This window comes from Lissotriton helveticus, chromosome 10 (genome assembly GCF_964261635.1).
Source record: "Lissotriton helveticus chromosome 10, aLisHel1.1, whole genome shotgun sequence".
Taxonomy (NCBI): domain Eukaryota; kingdom Metazoa; phylum Chordata; class Amphibia; order Caudata; family Salamandridae; genus Lissotriton; species Lissotriton helveticus.
Window position 1 is genome coordinate 335164504 of NC_136071.1, and position 19197 is coordinate 335183700.

Here is a 19197-nt window from a genome sequence, read left to right on the forward strand (position 1 = left end):
GGAAATACTGCCTCTATTTGAGTTATTTTTTATGCTAACCAGAATGGAATTTGTTCCCGTTTTGCGGGTGTTTTACCAAGACATGATTGTATGTTCTGTGGTGTAATTTTGTTTGTGTTCCCCTGATGAGGGATCAGCTGTGGAATGTTAATTGCTGGTTGGACCGTTGAAGTCCGCATTACATATTGGACCAATTGTCTATGTATTTTAATTACCTGTTTTAGTTGAGCTATGAGCTCTCGGTCTGACATTTTTTCAATGTCTGGATGTGGTGTGTAGCTGGCTAGAACCGGCCACGTTGCTCCTGGTCTACCTTGTGGACCGAGCCTGGTGATGTGATTTTTATGTTTTAGGGCGCCTTTAAACCAGAGCAGGTGCTCTTGGTAATTTAATGGGATTTCAACCTCCTTGAAAGGAGTGTATTCATTAGGAGGTTCCTCTATTTTATAACAGTGGAATTCGTGTGTCACAGCATTTGCTGCTGGAAAGTGTATCCATGAATATAATACCTCTGTCTGCCGATATTCATGGGCCTCTACCACGAATAGGACTGTACCGCCTCGTGATGTCAGTCCATTTTCTATAAGTTTAATAGTTATAGTTCTTCTTATATTTGCCGGAATGTATATAGCATCCGGGTCATTCTTTTGGATATTCGTTTCATCCAACAACTGTTGAGACGCTGTAGCATCTCTTTCTTCGTTTCCTTCAGGCATTTTACTGACAGAAAACTTTTTTCTTGCAGATCAAGTGTCAAGGAAACAAAGATTAGGTACACAATATTTTGGAACACTGTATCCTTCAACGTTGAATAAACCAAAAAACTATACATAGGATTCTCATCCTACTAAGTTCCGGCGGATTTTAACCTTTTACCCACTCCAGACGTCTTTTGGAGTTTTTACGGGAAAAAGGGGTTCTGTGTGAAAAAGCACGACTGAGTTACTCTAGTGTCTTGCGTTAGATTATCGCCTTACCAAACGTTGGGCGCCATGTAGTGTAGTTCCTATATTCCCAATAGGCTCTGCGCATTGGAATAATATAAACAGCAGTGTAGACGTAGGACTGAGGTCAACTAGGTCTCTACTGAGTATATTAGACTTAATTAGTTTTGCCAGCTAGCTCAGAGGTCACTAGAAACTTTCTCGAATAAACAAGGAGGAGTTTAACTTCCCTGGATAGACAAGAAGGGATTAGCTTCTGACAACCATAAAACATGACAACTTTGCTCCCTCAGAATAAGAGTGTATCTCTAGAGTCGTGTGAAAACAATAGACAGCTATTTTACTGTCAATCATGCATACTTAGTTTCACCAGAGTGCAGAGAATAGAGAGACGGGCGTTTTCAATAAAAGGTGTTATTTATTGAGCAGTCTTCTTTCTCATGCAAGAGAAATGAATTGCCACAATTGCAATACTTAGCATAAAGTAAAGTGCGTACAGTAAAAGGAGTATTATAAAATAATACTGTAAAAGCATTGATATTGTTTCTTAGCCATATGATACTTTAAAATGGATAAAATATATACATACAAATATACATTGACTAACGTACTCAACTGGTGCTTCTAAATACCCCGGTGTACCTGACCTAAGCCTAATACGTGGGAAGGAGTAAGTAAGTAGCAGTTTAAGTTAAGTTGGTTTTGCCAAGAATCTGAATCAAGAATTCTCTTTAAGGGTTTAGTCAGCTCCGTACCTGGGTAATAGAAAGCAGAAGGTCTGGTATCTCTCTCTCAGGACTCGATATCCCTAAACCCGCAAGGGCGGCTGAGAACACCGGAGCTGGATTTCTCGGCAGGAGAAAAGACAGCGTCTCTCTCAGTGTGTCAAAAGGGAGGGGCGCCGTCCGTGGGCTCTCGCATCAGCTGGGCTCTCGGGCAAGTAGATAGCCGCTCTGCTCCAAACCACTGTGTGTTTGCTTAAGGCAACGTTGGTATATTTATACCTGAAAGGTGCCGGGTTTGACGTAAGGTTGGACATAAGACGTCAATAAAGATGTCACTAAGAACTGGCTGTTCCAAGACTGCTCACAGGAATTCTAGGACAACTCAAAACAAAAGCCATGGGGAATTCCCAGGTTGCTGGAGGTTTGCTTTGTTTACAGAACTCGTTGTACTTTCTAGGAGCCTGGGGAAGTAGCTTTGCTTAATTTGGACAGCATGGGCTATGACTAAATATGGATATGATTCTTATGCCTTTATGAGGATATTATTTATTATAACCACATAAGGGCATAAATCAGGAATATCGAATTAGGGTCCTAGATAGAATTACAACAGTGTGGAATGCGCCCTAGGGGGAATTGATAATGTATGCTTTGCTTTTTGATAGCATACCTGAATGGTTTTAACAATCCACCTGGCAATTCCAGATTTTGATATAGGATTGCCTTTATGTGGTGGTGAGAAAGCTACAAAAAGTTGTTTAGTTTTTCTGAAACTTTTTGTTCTCTCAATGTAGTAAAGAATAGCTCTTAACGTCAAGCGTATGAAAAGCCCGTTCTGCTGGCCACTTACTTGACTTGCGAACGGGAGTTCACCAGCCCTGGGGCTGCTCCCCTTGCACTTGTCCTGAGCCGGCTGTCCCACGACCCCCTTGCCCGGTGCTCAACTGCTTCCACTGCCGGCCTACCCCGTCTCTGGGCCTTGAGATGTGCTGCCCTTTCTTAGGGGGGCCGCACTGCGTGTAACCTCCAGTGTCCTAGGGCCCCAGTGAGGAGTGGTGGGTCGGAGTGGAGTCTAAGGGCACGGGCAGGAGAGGGTGGTGGCTTGGTTTGGTTGGGCAGGATAAGTGAGCAGGGGGGTGCCATCCGCTATAGACACAGCCGCACAGAGTGCAGCCACGCAGTGTACGCCATTGCAGTCATCCTCGAAGAGGGAACCAGAAAACCGTCCTCCAACATCTCTGTTCCTGTACTAAAGAAGCAGCTGAGCCGAATCTGCGTTCAGTCAAAAGAGCCCAAGCCAAGACCATTCTGGTGCAATGAGATCTGGAAAAGAAAGAAGTACACCGCACCCAAGCGAAGGAAGCCCAAGCAACCAGACGCAGCTGGGGTTCAGGGTCATGCCAAGCACACACCAAAACCCCAAAAGCCTAACCCTACGGGACTATTTTAGAAAGACTCCATCAAAAACAGCGGAATTAATACAATTATTAGAGCAACACCCACAAACTTTGGAGGTAATCACTTCTACAACCTCGGACCATTCAGGGTTCGACCGCCATGCACCAGCGCAAAATTGGGTACTCAACACGATGCCAACAAAAGAGCCGTCAGAGGTCTATATTTTTGGGTCTACTTGTACTACCCACAACAGGGAAAACATCCAAACTGTTCCTTTTCAAGCAGGCAAGCCCTTCACATCCCCGGCAGATGATAATGGGCTTGCCACCCTACCGCAATCACAGCTGGAAGATATTATGTGTCCAATAGAGGCTTCCCCTTTGCTGCTACAACTTTCACAACTTCCCGTTACCGGACCGGTGTCCTTGATCCCGTCTAAGCCACCCACAGGCCTTCCTCAGCAAACAACGACGGTGCAAATCCACGGGCAAGCTGGGCCAGTGCAATCCAATGGTAGTCGCCCACTCTCAAACTCGCTAACCTCACCAATAACAAAAATACTAACAGCATCAACAGACCAGAGTCCTTTACACAAGTTATTATCGCCTCCTTGCCAAACAAGGACTCCATGTCCAAGTCAACCAGCACAGCTGGCAGCAAATGACCAAGACATGTCGGATCTGTCCCTCTTCTTTAAGACCACCCCAAATTCCCCAAGCCCGAGCCTCATTCCGAATGAAAAACCTAATATAGAAGAGGACACTACGACTAGTGTCTGGCCACAATTATTACAGACCCTTCAACAAACTGTGACCGCACTCAACTACCACTCAGTAAAACTAGAGGTGCAGGTAGATTTACTAAATACCCTGGCACTTTTTACGTCAGGGATTGACGGCAAATTAGACAAACTGAATTCGCTAATTCTAAGGGCGCAAGCATCCGCGAACTTTGTTCAACCAACGTGCTGCTGCTCCCCAATTATTGACTCCCTCTCCCTGCTCCCAGATTGCCTTTGCACCGTCATCAGGGAAGTAAAGCAGCTGAGGGGAGGAAATGTGTCAGCCAAACTGCAACCCTCCAAACATCAAGAACTGGACAAACCACTGGAGGACTTTGGAAACAAAAATGCAAAAACAAAGGAAGAAGAAGCGGACATTACAGGAACAACTAACCGCCTTTCATCAATGAACGGTCACCCACATAGCACTTTAATAAAACCGATTCTGACGGTTGAAAACGGCACTCTTCCCGTCACCAACTGGGATAACAATCCAGCATGCCAAATCTGAGGATGGACGAAACAGCTCTGCTTCTTCGCCCGCCCCATCAGTCCCGGCCCCCCCCGGGCCTATTCCTCCCTGCAGCAAGAGAGAGCGCAAACGTCAACGCAAAGCGAGAAATAAACTCAGGGCTAATTCCAACTTGGCCCATCAGAATCTCTTCCCCATTTTTTCGATAGCCGAAAATAAAAAATCCTCTATAGAACCCAGCACAGTGGAACCAACTATAAATGCAACAATAACCTCGAATGGAGCCACAGCGGACTTACCCCACTCAAGAACTGGCGAGGAGTCCTCAGAGCCCAAGAACATCAACAATTGCCCTGACAACGATAGCAGAGGGTAGCGATCCTGCAACAAGCACAAGGGTGAGTCCAGTAAGGTCAAGTAACACCGGGCAAGAGACAGCGGCAGGAAAATCTTGGCACTCAATGGCTCTCCCCCTTTTCGGGAATGAAAACAAAACTCCAAAACTGAGCTTTACTAAAACCATCTGCAATGATACAGGTACCCGGATCAGTCACACTCCACAATCAAAACGGGTTCCCCTCCGACCATCACAGCAGTTACATAAAAACAGATTAGACGCAACAATCGAAAAACCGATCCTCAGACCCACAACTGCACCAGAGCCGCGAAGCGACGACCTATCGTGTCATCGGATTTTACTAGCCCCCGAGTACAAATCCAAGGGGCGGCACGATATTCTTAACAGATCAAATCTGCTGAAATTAGTGGAAGGCATACCGGGGCTAGTAGGTCTGGACACGAACAGCATCGAATCTATTGAATTCCTTCCCCCACGAGGAAACCAACCCTCTGAGGTCACCGTTGTAACTTTCGTACAGGTAGGCTGGGTGGGAGCCTTTCTCGAACATAAGGCCACACTGCGGAACTGGGGGATTAGAGTGTACCCTTATTCAACACCAGGGTATCCAATCGCGCTGCTATCAGGAGCGACCACACCCAGCAAGCCGGCCCCCACCAAAAACACAGGGCATGGGAGGCCGTTCTCTGTTCTAAAAAATGCCTCAGGGTCGGATACAGAACTTAAATGCCCCGAAATAGCGGGGAGAAACAAAGAACCAGCCCACGTTTGGGGATGGCTGCCAGCAGTATTGGCCTCAAAAAACACAAACTGACCATCGGCGGCAGGATCACCAGTAGAAACATACAATCCACCAAAATCATTCCTCCCGTCAGGGGCACAACAGCACAGTGTGGACAACAGCAAGGGGGAGCTACTTTTCTCACTGTGCTCATGGAATATTAGCGGCCTACATCAAAAAACCTTAAACGAAGACACTATGTCTTTCCTGGGGGAACATGTGGCAATTGCCCTACAGGAAACCTGGGAACTAGAGGGCTGCCCTATAGAAGGATTTCTTGAATATTGGAAACGGGCACTTAGGGACAGCCGCTTCGGCCACCCTAAAGGCGGGCTGTCCACATACATATCCAATAACCTAAAAGGCGAATTCACTCAACTTTACCTGAAAGAAGACTGGCTACTGGGGATCAAAATTAATCTACGGCACAGACAGCGATTGCTCTTACTTATAAATGTGTACCCTAATCCTAACGCCCGCACAAAAAAGACCACCTGGCCAGACTCTGCGAAATTATGAATGATATAGCGACAGAATATCCTAACTCGGATCGCATTATCACAGGGGACTTGAACACGAACCTATTTCAGGGGAACATAGCAGACCCAGAAGGACCCAATATGACCAGCATTATTGAGGCTGTCCCCCAATCCAAACCCCCTGTGCAAGTTTCCAATATATTAGGCGAGGTCACCGCGATGAGACTTTACAACGCAGGGTACCTGGTGGTGAATGGAAGATCGGCCAGCGACTCCCCTCCAAACTGGACCTGGTCAAATGGAAGAACAAAGTCCTATCTGGACTTTACCATCTGCAATTCGGAATTCCTGTTCGATCTGGCTAGCTTCTCCGTCCTGCCAAGGTCCGAAAGCGACCACAGGCCATTGGTCATCTCCTTCAACACAAATTTGGTTCTCCACAAAAAGGCACCATTTACCTACAAAGGAATACATTCCGATAACTTAAAACGCCTGAAATGGAGTGAGACTAACTGTCAGAGCATCTTAAAAACAAGTAAGGATTTTATCATGTGTATCCCAGACCAAGCGGCTTCTCCAACAGCAATATGGTCGCAGTTATGCGCACATCTGATCAGAACTTACCCAGTGACAAGGCAGGGCCCAAATCGCACCCCACCAGTAGGAGCAACAGCCCTCCCCATTATAAAAACACTAAAAAGAACGAGAAACAACGCACTGAGGTCGCTATTAAAATTTCCAGAGAACAGCAGCTTCCTCATTACATACCGTCATGCCCAAAAGGCACTTAGGAGGGCAGTTACCCAAGAGAAAAAGGCCCAGGAATCCCAATTCTGGGTCAAACTAGTATGGGAAAGTAAGCAAAAGAACTCAAAGAAATTTTGGTCACTCGTCAACAGCACCGATCGAAACATAACATCCTTTGGATCAGCGAACATTCAGGAAGCAGACTGGACCTCATACCTAACAGAGCATTTCCAGGCACAAGATCACCCTGACCGCCCTGGATTAACATGGGTTTTTGACAAAGGCACGGACGCAGCATCGAATCTCCCACCTGATTCAATGCAGGGGCTTACCTCACCCGATGAACTGTCTGAAGAAAGAGTAGTTAAAGCACTGACGAAAGGGAGACAAGACGGAGCACCGGGCCCGAATGGCTTGCCACAAAAGCTATTCATGTCCGATGTCCCATTCTGGTCCAAGGTGCTATCAAATCTCTTCAATTACACCCTGAGCGCTCAAACAATTCCGGATTCTTGGAGAGGTGCTATTATCCATCCCATTTATAAAGCTGGAGCACGAGGCAACCCAAACAACTACAGATTAATCGCCTTGCTGGATATAGAGGCAAAGCACTTTGCAGGCCTTATTTTGGATGATCTCAGACAATGGGCAAAGGAGAACAATCTGATTCCCCTGAATCAAACAGGGTTCGTTGCCAAATCAGGTACAATGACAAACTTATTGACAATCTCCACCATCATTGACAAAGCTCTTTCAAACTCCAGGTCGACTTTTTGCTGCTTTGTTGACTTCAAAGCAGCATTCGACAGGGTGCCCAGGTCTGCTCTGTGGCAAAAACTGAGGCAGTGGGGAATTCCAGACAATATCCTGAATCCAATCATCCTGCTGCATTTCAACACATGGGTTCGAGTGAAGTTAGGGTCTGGCTCGCATCTCTCCCGGAAAATCTGGAACTTTCGTGGTGTCAAACAGGGATGCGTGCTGGCCCCCCTCCTCTTCAATCTATTCATTGCTGACCTATCAAGCTCTCTAGAGAAGGTAATCAGCCATCCACCAAAAGTAGGAGGCACGGCATTATGCAATCTCTTATATGCAGACGACCTGGCACTGTTCAGTCTTACCAGAGTGGGGCTACAAAGACTCCTTGATGCCTTAATGCAATACACGGCTAACAACCAGCTAGAAATCAACATGAAAAAAACCATGGTTGTTCCGTTTGGCAAAAAACGCTACAGCGGCGGAGGCTGGACAATAGATAAAGAAAGCATCTCAATCGGCCAATCTTATAAATACTTAGGGGTCTATTTGGACTCCAGGGGCAGTTTCACCAAACAAAACACTGTGATTGCAGCCAAGGCTACAGCGTTAATGGTATCCTTGGCTAAGCTATCGAGGAGACTCTCAGGCCCCACCGTCTTGCCTTTACTGGAAGTGCTCAGAGCAAAGATCGGGCCCACACTTTCGTATGGCATAGAGATCTTTAAGGATAAAATGAACAATACCTTAAATAAACTAACAACCAAACTCTACAAGAAATTGCTTCACCTGCCGAGTTCCTCCTCGCCAGCACAGGTCAGACTAGAGCTGGGCTTAATTAATTATGAAACCTCCAACGTTGGCTCATATATTAACCTGATCCACTTATTAAGACAGGCAGAAGCTGGTACCTTGGAATTCCTTGTCTGGAACGAAATCAGTGTGAGCAATCCGGGGGGATCATTCGGCCGCCTCCTAAATGACCACATTCAACAAATGTCTGCTGCGGATCTCTGGGCTCTTAATCCAAGCCAGACTGCTTTCAAAAACACAATTAAAAAAGGTATAAGATTGAAATCCCTGATCATGGACAAAGCTCTTCTTGCAAAACGCAGTCATGCCTAGGCAGTAGCCAACTCTTATAAACGATTATCCCCGGCCAATTACCTTTCGACAACATTTTCTTATCATCTAAAGCGTTGCTTGATCGCCCTTAGACTGGGAGACTGGCGCTTCCTTCAAAATCTCCCAGTATGGCGTCGAAAAAGGGTTGATTTAATGTGCAGAGGGTGTGGGGCAGCAAATGAAATTTTTTTGCACGTGCTTTGTACATGCCCTTTCTTTATTCTCCAACGCAGACGCCTACTCAGGCCAGAATGGAACAGGCTAGGAGTTCGGACTTGTAGGCACGCCATTATTGCTGCTCTGTCCTTAGAGAACACTGTTTTAAATATAAAATTGGCCAAATTCGTTCAGCAAGCTTATAGTCTTTTAGAAAAATTGGAAACGGCTAATGCCTTGCTCACAACTGTGTAGAATGATATGTATTTTAACCTTATCTGCATTGTCTGGGAGTGCAAATTTTTAAATTGACACGTTGCAGTAAGCACTGATAAGAAGGCCACATTTTATTTTGTTTTTCTCTTAACTTTTTAATCTGCAAAATTGTACTTAATGTGCTGGAAGAATCTTTTAAAGATATGCTTTTATATATCTAAATAAAGAAATTATTATAAAAATGTCGGGTGCATGTTTAATTACACCCCTAAGCATGGGCAAAGTGTGTATGATTTTATGGGACTGAGCAAAAGTGTCCATTAAGAAATCTTCCTCCGTGGGGTCTGTATGTAGTGGCACGCCATGGTATTGAGCAGCCCTACTAATAAGTTGGCTAAATCTTATATTGTCATCTGAGGGTGATGGCTTAGATTGGTATGCATCTGGATCAGGAATGTCTGGAAGATCTGCAGGATCGTCATAATCATCCCATGTATCCTGTAGAGGGGTAGTGTTATCATTAGGGTCATCTAAAAGATCATTACCTAGTCCCTCCCTACCCCCTAAACCATAACCAGCCTGTGGCAATAAGGGTGAGCATGGACATAATCTAGGAGATTGTATAGGAGAGTTTATAGGTGAGAAAGGTTTACCAGGAAGAATAGGAGAAGATGGTCTTATGGGTGAAGTTACAAAGTCTCTCTTCTTAGCAGGCAACTCAAGTGTATGTGAGGTATCAGATTTACTCTTCTTTGCTGGAATACTGATAATATGGCCCGTTTTAGGGTCCACCTGTAAAGTTTTTTGCTTTGGGTCGACGGGATCTGGTCGAATCAGTTCATCCTGGTCGTCTGTTATCGGTGCTGATTTTTTTCGGTTCCGAGCGTGGCTTTAATTTGGTCTCATGAGCCTTCAGAAGAGTTTTGTGCTCCGTCGGCCTGGAAGTTGGTTTTGAGTCTGAACTTTTCTTCTGAGCCGAAGATTTTTGTTGTTTTTCCTGTTCCGAGGCCCTATGGTCTTTTGGTGCCAAAGGGCTTGGTACTGAGGCCTTTTTGGAGGTTACTGGAATGGGTTGTATCCCCAATTTCGGCACCGAAGGTGGTTTAAGGATAGTGATATGCGGCTTGCTTGGTCCCGAACAGCTGGAAGGCTTTTCTTTTTTCTTCAGAGCCGGGCCCAGAGGCGGAGCTTCTGAAGTTTTCTTCATGTCTCGAATAGGGCCTGAAGGCGAAGTCTTGACTAGAGCCTTCTGCTTTTCTGGTGGAGCAGGGGCTTTTGTACTCACTCGTTGACCTGGAGTGATGTCCTCGGACCCGGAGTCATCCCCTTCGGAGACGATCTCAAGCACCCCCGAATCCTCTGCCTCTGGAACATCGGGCCTTCATCGAAGATGTCTTCTGGCACCGATGCAGCTTGTTGAGCCATGACGTGTCATCGAGCCCGGCGATCATGGATGGTCTTCTTCGATTGAAAAGAGGCACAGGATTGGCAATCCTTTTCCTCGCGTTCAGGCTATAGGCAAAGGTTGCAGACCTGGTGATGGTCACTGTGTGGAAATTTAGCTCCACACTGGGGGCATTTTTTGAATGGAGTTCTTTCCATTAGCCGTGGCCCGAATGACGTCGATAGGCCTAACGGCCCGCGTCGACAACCGGACTCGAGAAATTAGAGTTAGCACGTCAAAGGCACGCGAACAAGACAATACCATTGAATATGATAGGTTGCGTGTCGAAAAAGTAGAGAAAACACGGTGGCTAGCCGGAGCGCAGCACGTCCCATCCGAACCAGATGGCGGTAAAAAAACAATTCTAGAGATGGAGTCGATGCCATGCTCACTACTAAGCAAAGGAGGAGTGATCTATCTCGTGACTACAAAGACTTCTACAGTAACAAAGTGCAAACATCCAAGTCCAACACCAGATGGCGATCTATGCTAAAGGATACAATCTACAGCTCATATGCCTCGAACATAAAATTATGGACTGCATGGCCTACACCTTCTACTGTGGAGTACAATTTTCCCTCACACTGCCGCGTAACGCGACTACTACATCAGCAGTCCTTTATATATGGGTGTACCTTTGTTGCAGGGATTCTGTGTAAACAGAACTATGCCTGGCATCACAGTAGCAAAAAACAATTGATGGAAATGTCAAAGATTTATCCCCAGTATAGAGATATGGGCCTAAATTCATCTTTGTTTGCACACCATGCCATTACAGTTTAGACCCAGCCATATCCAAACCAGTCTTGACACTGCTCCCCCATGGGAACGGTCCAGCCCGAACTGCCAGGCCAGGTCCTCCCTGCACCGGAAACAAGCATCCTGGGCCCCGTTTCAGGGTATCACCATTCATTAGCCAGGCAAGCTGACTCCAGTGGCGTGTACGCATGCGACTGATGTGGTATGGTTACCCAGTCCCTACGTACTTCTGTTCTGTAATCCCATAGCAAACACAACAAGATGACTGACAAAGTTCTGAAACATTTCAACCACTCACCCCAGTCAAGAGATCTGGGGTTTATTCCATTGTACTTCTGCTCACTATGCCACCCCAGTTTGGACCCAGCCATAAGCAAATTAGTCTTGACCCTGCTCCCCATGGGAACAGTCCAGCCCGAACTGCCAGGACAGGCCCTCCCTGGACTGGAAACAAGCATCCTAGGACCAGTTTCAGGTATCACCCCATATAAGCCAGGCTAGCTTGACTACAGTGGCGAAACCGGTCCTAGGATGCTTGTTTCTGGTCCATGGAGGACCTGGCCTGGCAGTTCGGGCTGGACTGTTCCTATGAGGAGCAGGGTCAAGAAAGATTTGCTTATGGACTGAGGGACGTAGGGACTGAGTCACCATACCACATCAGTACCTATGAACCCCAGTTCAGACTAGCTCATAGTGCTTTACCTGGCCTCAAACTTCCCAGAGTGAAAGGTCTTGTTCCCTCAGGGTACCATAGAAACATATAGCCACCTGTCGTTTTCTCACTCATTTATTTCCATGATAAACAGAACAAAGACACGAAACTGTTTACAATATTTATTGAAACTATTGTGTTCCACTATAAGTCATCCGCTCTGCAACTAGAAAACATATGCATCCCAACTAAGTGAGAAGCATTACAAGTAACTTATACACGATAAAAAGCCCAACCATGGTGAATTATATCTCTGCCTCAGCCTACCTTCACTATGGAAATACAGTGTTATATTACAGATCTCTGGGATCAGTGGCGAACCCCATACCTGGCATGCATAAATAGCTGTTCTACATCACAGCTGGTGCAGCTCTCTCGCCACCTTTGTTCTGCAAGAATGCCTGGTCTGTTTTCAAATGGCATGTCTTGGTGTATATGGTGCGACAAGCCTTTATAAAAAACAGCAGATGTGAAGGTATGTTTTGTCTAAATTCCAAGCTACGTTTTCTAACTGATCACAGAAAGAACGGGAACAGTGTTGTTTGACCTTGTACGAGATGTTCAGAGTCTGAACCAATAATAAAAACATGGAAAGCAAAGCAGCCCAAAACGTGCAGTCAAGCTAAAATAAAGGCAACATAAGTGAGCCCTAAAGGAAACACACAACACCTTGCCTACAAATCCAATGGATTCAAACATTTCTTTTTGCGATCTACTCTAGTCAACAATCTTGAAAAAGTCAGATTGACGAAGAGTGGCAGTTGTTTTCTCCTTTCATTATAACTACCTTTGCTATTTATGACATTACCATCTGAACATCACAAAGCTGGCTTTCTTACTATAAAGACTGTAATTAATATATGTATTTCACATTTCAAATTTGAAACCATTCATGCTCAACTATGTATACTGTGAGTCAACCAGGGTGAAAACAGGGACATGGTCCACTTTACAGCATAAAAATAAAACAGCACCTTACAGTCAACTACAATGAATTTCTAATCTCATGTTCCCATATTCCATTGAATAATGTTACTTTCCAGGTGTGCTCCACAGTCAATTTCAGTTTCGGTCATCCTCAAGGAAATCAACATTCATTCAATGCTCTTTCTTTATTGAGATGACCAATATTATTTCTCTTCAGCTTCAACAATTCATCAGTACAGAGCTTCAATTTTCTTTTACAAACCCAACAGAGGAAATAAGAATCTGAAGATGGTGCCAAAATACTGGGCATTATAGGCCTATGTTCAATATCACAGTCACTCAGAAACTCAATAGGAGTAAGCAATATGAGGTCAAGCACAGAGCCCAAGCATCCAAATTAATGTGGGTTAGGCAAAGGGATAGGAGGGGGCATAAAAGTCATAAAACCGGCTCTGAAATATGGAAGCAACTTGTAAAACCCAATAATTAGGGGAGCTTCTGGTTCTCCTAAGTTCAGTCCCTTGCTCAGTGCACATTTCGAGGGCCGAGCCAGTCCCCAAATAGATTCTGACATTATGATAAACAAAGGAACCTTAACCAATCTATAAGCAACGCGGTCTCTTCAATATCTTGCCAATATAAGATAGGGAAAAGACAGAGGCTGTTAGGTATGAGGAGTCTCTGACCTCCTCTTTAGCTACAGGACTTGCTAGTCTTCCACTTCACCAATCTGATGCCCAAGGTGAACTGGCCTAGTTGTCAGCTCTTCGCCTTAATGTAATATATGTCAGAACTCATCTTCAACTTCTGAATATGTTACAATCAGTTGTACAGCAGTAACCATGGATCCTGTTTCCACCTTTCTTCTGACTTAGCGCCTGTGAATACTTAGGAGTACCCGCCAGTGTCACATTCACTAGTGGGTACCTCGTCCAAGTCCAGGTTTTAACTTCCTTAGGCTCCTGAGAGTTAACTTGGTGCATTTAGACCCTATGAATAAATAAGAACATTCACTGATAAATTTAGGCTTTAGTGTATGCCATTTAGGTCCCACACGGTGAAGCATGGTATAAGCCACAACCCAATGTTCCACTTGGTGGAAATGGAATATCTGGTCAGCAACTGGGGCATGCTGAAACAGATTTCTCTTGATTAATAGAACAACAGGGCTGGAAAAAACAAGCCTTAGGGGGAGGAAGTTGAGAGATTTGTGGCAAGGTAGAGGCGGAAGGAGAGGTGAGTGGGCTTGTAAAAACAACAGCTTCAGTCTTTCAAGACCTCACCTGCATTTTTGCTTCTGTGTTATGAAATAATCGAGATTCTGAAGAGCAAAAACCCCCAAAACAGAGGCCCACGAGGTAAACCTTTTAAGAGTTAAAAAAAACTAGTAGTGAAGCCTGCAATCACTCAAAAAGCGGTAAGGGGAATCAATGACAAGCAGGTGGACCTGCACGAGAGAAATGCAAATTGAACTACTGGAATTGTCTGAAACATGTTGTTTATAGTATGGTTGCGGACTTAATGCCAAGCCATATGCTGCTAGTTAGTACGCAGGAGATTAATGCTCCTTTGAAAACACAAAAAAACGTGTGCAAAATCTGTAACGGACATCTAGCCTCAACGCGTGGAATAAAAGGCTTGATGTCTGGTGAGCTGGTGTATCCCTAGTGAGGAGTTGCCTACAATTTTTACTTTGGTTCTGCTGTGCAAGGAAAGGTAGACTGTCCTGCAACCTGGACATCCCATGAGTCTCAGAGAGCTGGACATACCAGCACTAGAAAAAAAAAAGTTAACATTCAGACTTGCATCAAACATTAAACACAGCTCCCAATTCCTTAAACACGCTGTGGGAAACATATGCTAAGCAGGAATGAGTCAAGTGGAAATACTGGGAAAATTATTAGCCCCAGTTGTGGTCTCTAATGCTTACGTGCAAGTCCACAAGACCATCTACTCAATGAAGGGTATGCGAGGCAAGGGGCTTTGGTGGTCAATCAATAACCTAATATATGTGTGGGGATGATAGTGTGAGCTTAACATCTGGGAACTAAGTAAGGGTGTCTATTGATGCTCTGACATATATAGTGGATGTGAAGGTAAGTCTGGGACAACATGGCCACAAAAAAACAGAATGCGAAAAAGCATCTTTTGAAATTGCAGCACTGCATCCATCCCACTTTATAACAGAGAACATGAATCAGATCCTTACCCCACCCCACCCTGGTTCTGACCTGAAGTTTGTCCAGTGAGTTAACTCATCCATTCTTTCGCTTACCTGTATATGGGGCTGGCAGTCATCTTAAGTCATGGAATTTATGTCATGGGCACCACAATAAGGATATAACCAAAGGAAACAGAGGGTTAATTTACTAGGAGGCACCTGCTGGGAAGAGGCACCATGTCACTCCTGGGCTTTGTTCATGGCGACCTGGGCAGATCTAAAACCCTTGGAAATGCACATTTATAGGAGGGGGCCGTTGTGTGGCTGGCTTCTTCATAACTGTGTACAACATTATAACTGCACATAATCAAATGAAAATATGGGAATTCATTATTGTATAGCACTTTTGTGAATAATATTAGCAATTATTTAGGGTTTATGTACAGTACAAAATATTTGTATAAATACCTTGTGTGCGCCTGATTTTCCTGCTTTAGTCTGTAAGGGGGTAAGAGTTGTAACCTTTATTTCGTTTTTCCAGACTTATGAACTCTGCACAATCCCAGTGTTTAAACATTACAAATTGTTCAGGCTAAGCTATCAAATAACTCCAAAAAGAAAATACTTTAAAGCAACATTTTTCATCATCTAGATAAGGTTAGATGGTGGGTAACAGGCAAGGACAGAGCATTAGAGCAAATTACAGATACACAGGAAATAATGCATGTAGAAAGATGGCAACAAAGAAAACATAGCAACAGGAACAAACAAAGGGAAACTGGGGTAGAGAGAAACCTCCCACAAAAATGTGCACTTATATATCACAGAATATATCACAGCAGACAGTTGACAAGTTGGAGATACCCAAGAATCAAGTACATTTGTGTCCTCCTTTCATAACAGAAACACAGGATAAAGAAGGCTCACGTTTTTCAATAATTCTGAAGCAGGTCTTGTAAAACAAAGCAGACTATAAATATATCAACAACGCAGTATTTTTCTCATTTGCCTTTGTGGACTACAAAGTAGGAGGGTTTCTGCCTTTCTACAAATTATTCTATTAATTAACCTTCAATCTATCTTCTTAGGTTTGATTTTCTTGCAAGCTTTTTGAATTGTTCAATATGTATGCATTGCACAAAATATTGACAAAAGGTTCGACACTAAGAATATTTAAAACAAAAAAATTGTACTTCTTGCATAAGCTCTTGGGCTCCTGAGAATGTGGAGTAATGAGTTCTGCACCCCTCTGCCTTTAGTTTTTTTATTTTAATGAAGATATTCGAGGTTTGCCTGGTTCTCAATGGACATAGAGGAATATATCCATGGATGCCGTTCTAAATGTTGACATTTTCTAAAGGGTCAGTTGCATGTTTATCTTCAAGGCGAACAGGCTTTTTACAAGACGCCAACATGCAAGGAAAAACACAAATGTGTAAAGCTACTCACTAGCAAGACCCACAGTATGTCTTAAATGATCACTGATTTAATAAAGCTCTTAAACAAGCAGGAATACGAGTTATTGTAGGTAAAAGAGCAATGTAAGCAGAATGGAGCATTCAGGTTTTTTGATTTTTAATGGATGTAGCTCAGTCTCTGCGCATCATATTTTTCATAGACTAGCAATAATATAGCACAGCAGTCAGACAGGAAGGACACCAGGATGCGAGAAGCTTTAAGGTAGGAGGCGAAAGCACCCAGGAGTCAATTCAATATCTGCCATATTTGAATTAAATATGATATAGTAAAGAAGCCACGCCTTTAGATGGCATAATTCTGGCATCCATCTCATGAACTGCAACAGAACGTTGTCTGTCAACAGCTCAGTCCATTTCTCTTTGATCTTGTTTACTTAATAATTGTATTTTTTCTGCATTTCTATAATTTTTTCTCTTCCATCTCCCATTCTGTACTTCTGGCAGGCTTTTTGAAATGTTCAATGTTTGTGCACTGCGTGCACACTGGACTTCATTAATGAGTGAAATAAAAATATTTCACGTTGGCAGATGGAGCTCTTGTGCTCAGTAGGCTGTATTGTTTATAACGCCATTCAAAGCTATGTGCTACCGGAAAAAGTTGAATTATGTGTTTGTCCATTTATATGATGGGGTCGAAAGTTCACAATGACTGAGACTTCTCTCTTCACCAGGTCTTAGAGTTCGAAGAACTGATGTATACATTTACACTTTTTCATTGAACCAAACATGGAGTCAAGTAAAAACTAGATTGTATTCTCCACTGGAAATCCTGTCTATACAGAATTTCTGTTATGTGATTATAAACAGGACCAAAAAGCCGAGAGAAGACCATCATGTTAAGGTTGGGAATGGCATGGAGTAGTAGGACTGCAGTGATAGGGGGGGGGAGGGGAGGAGGGGGGTCCCAGAATAGAATCTTTAGGGTTTTGATAGTGTACTCTCGCCTCCACAAGATTTTATAAAGTGGGGTGAGGTAGCCTGGAACTTAGTGGACACAGGGCTCTAGATTTGCGGAAGAGGATTTTAATGTTCACATCTTCTAAATATATATTGGGGTGGTGCACTTTATGAAACTCTTGGCTTTGAAGGTTCATAGAAGGCAACAGTATAACAGGCAGGTAATCTCAAAGGCTTGCAGGCTTTATCATCAAGACATTCGAAGCCAAGAACTAGAGGCCTCTAGTAGATTGACACATTGTTTTATTTTATTTTTTACTTCCTGTCTCCAACTTTTTTGCGCTTGGTATTTTGGATGCATGATTTCAAAGTTCAGGTTCAGAACTGCAGTCATTCACTAACGGAAAAAAGGAATAGTTACTTACCTGTAACACTGTTGTCCTGGTATCTTCATTACATTCATACAACTAAATGTCTCTGCCCACATGGGAGATGCAGAAGCAACCCTTAAAGACAAGAACCTCTACATATAGAATAGAAAAAATACTTATGTACAGGTGGAATTTGCTTTCCATTTGCCTCTTTTAATACACCTTTAAAAGGCAAAAAAACATAAAAGAATATTTCTCCCATAGATATATAGACCACAGAGGAAAAACTGTACCTTCATTCTAAAGCTTATCAAAGACCTTCACAATGCCAATCAACAGCACAGTTCATTCTGATGATCGAGACATATTAGCTAACACCAACCCCATTGCTTCCATTCCTGTGGCTCCATTGGAGAGGAGGCAGGGGTGATGCCCATTATAAAGCCCTGGTGTAACAGGAAAGTAGCATTTCATTTTAGATCATGAGTACTTCATTAATGTTGTTTTTTTTTTTAATTGGGGTTTGTTTCAAAAGCGAGCTACAGAAACCATTAAAAAATGTAACAGCATGGTAAAGATACAAAACAAACCGGTAGAGCAATTTCAAAGTTAGACTGTTCAAATCTGTATTTCGGGAACATTCATCAGTGGCAGAATAGAGTTCAGCAGATGTCCCAGAGTCCAACGCACATTAGAGAAAGCCGGGGACAAAGGCACATCATGTAGGTTCAATGCCATGGTCGGGGCATATTCGGACTAGTGGCCCTCACCTCCCAAGGGGCCCATAATCTGGCAATTTTAGAGTATCAAAACACTAGCGGGCGGTCTCTTGGGGCATAGAGGAGGCCAGCGCAGCAGGATGGCCCTGTGAGTGAGGAGAAATAATTGGAAGCTGGACGAGAGCGTAATGGCTTTAATTCAGAGTATAGGGCGAGGTGTTCATGGCCGTTGGCTGCATCACGTAGCCAGTTGTTAAGCTGGAGGGCCAGGGTGATGGCCCCAGGGGATAGCAACTCTGCGCTTTGCCAAAAGCAGCAACACTGCAATAAAGTGCCTGCCCCCAGGGGAACTTCCCTTGCATAGTCCAGCAAGGCTACCAGGAGAGTGCTGCAGAGATGGTAGTCAGTAATGTCAGCAATTGTGTCATATAGGGTAGTCCAGAAATGGGCCATGCAGGCCAGATCCATGCCAGGAGTTATTCATTAATGTTTATACACACTGAACTTAGTTGCTGAGCTACACCCTTTCTGGAGGAGGTGAGTGAGACGTGAAACAAAGGAAGCAGGGGAAAAGACATATGGCAAGAACACTGCAAATGTGCGTATACTCAAAGCTTAAGTACTCTAGAGCCATTTTGTAGCTAAAAAATAAGAATGTCAAATAGATATTCAGGCTGATGTTCTGCTGTGTTACTGCATTAATTACAGTAATTAAAAACCCATGTTTTTAATTAAAATTAAACATTTAATTAAAATTAAAAATTAAAATTAAAAATTAAAAAAATCTTGGC

At 43.9% G+C, this 19197-nt stretch overlaps 1 protein-coding gene across 3 annotated transcripts in view; it reads right to left on the bottom strand.

The window, feature by feature from the left end:
• The window catches only part of LOC144783784 (uncharacterized), a 528515-nt gene that overhangs the window by 143022 nt on the left and 366296 nt on the right, over positions 1-19197 (bottom strand). For all 3 annotated transcript variants that reach the window (XM_078662482.1, XM_078662480.1, XM_078662481.1), the window contains one exon: positions 15410-15439. In XM_078662482.1, the coding sequence (XP_078518608.1) occupies positions 15410-15439 (30 nt within the window). The remainder of the gene's footprint in view (positions 1-15409; positions 15440-19197) is intronic.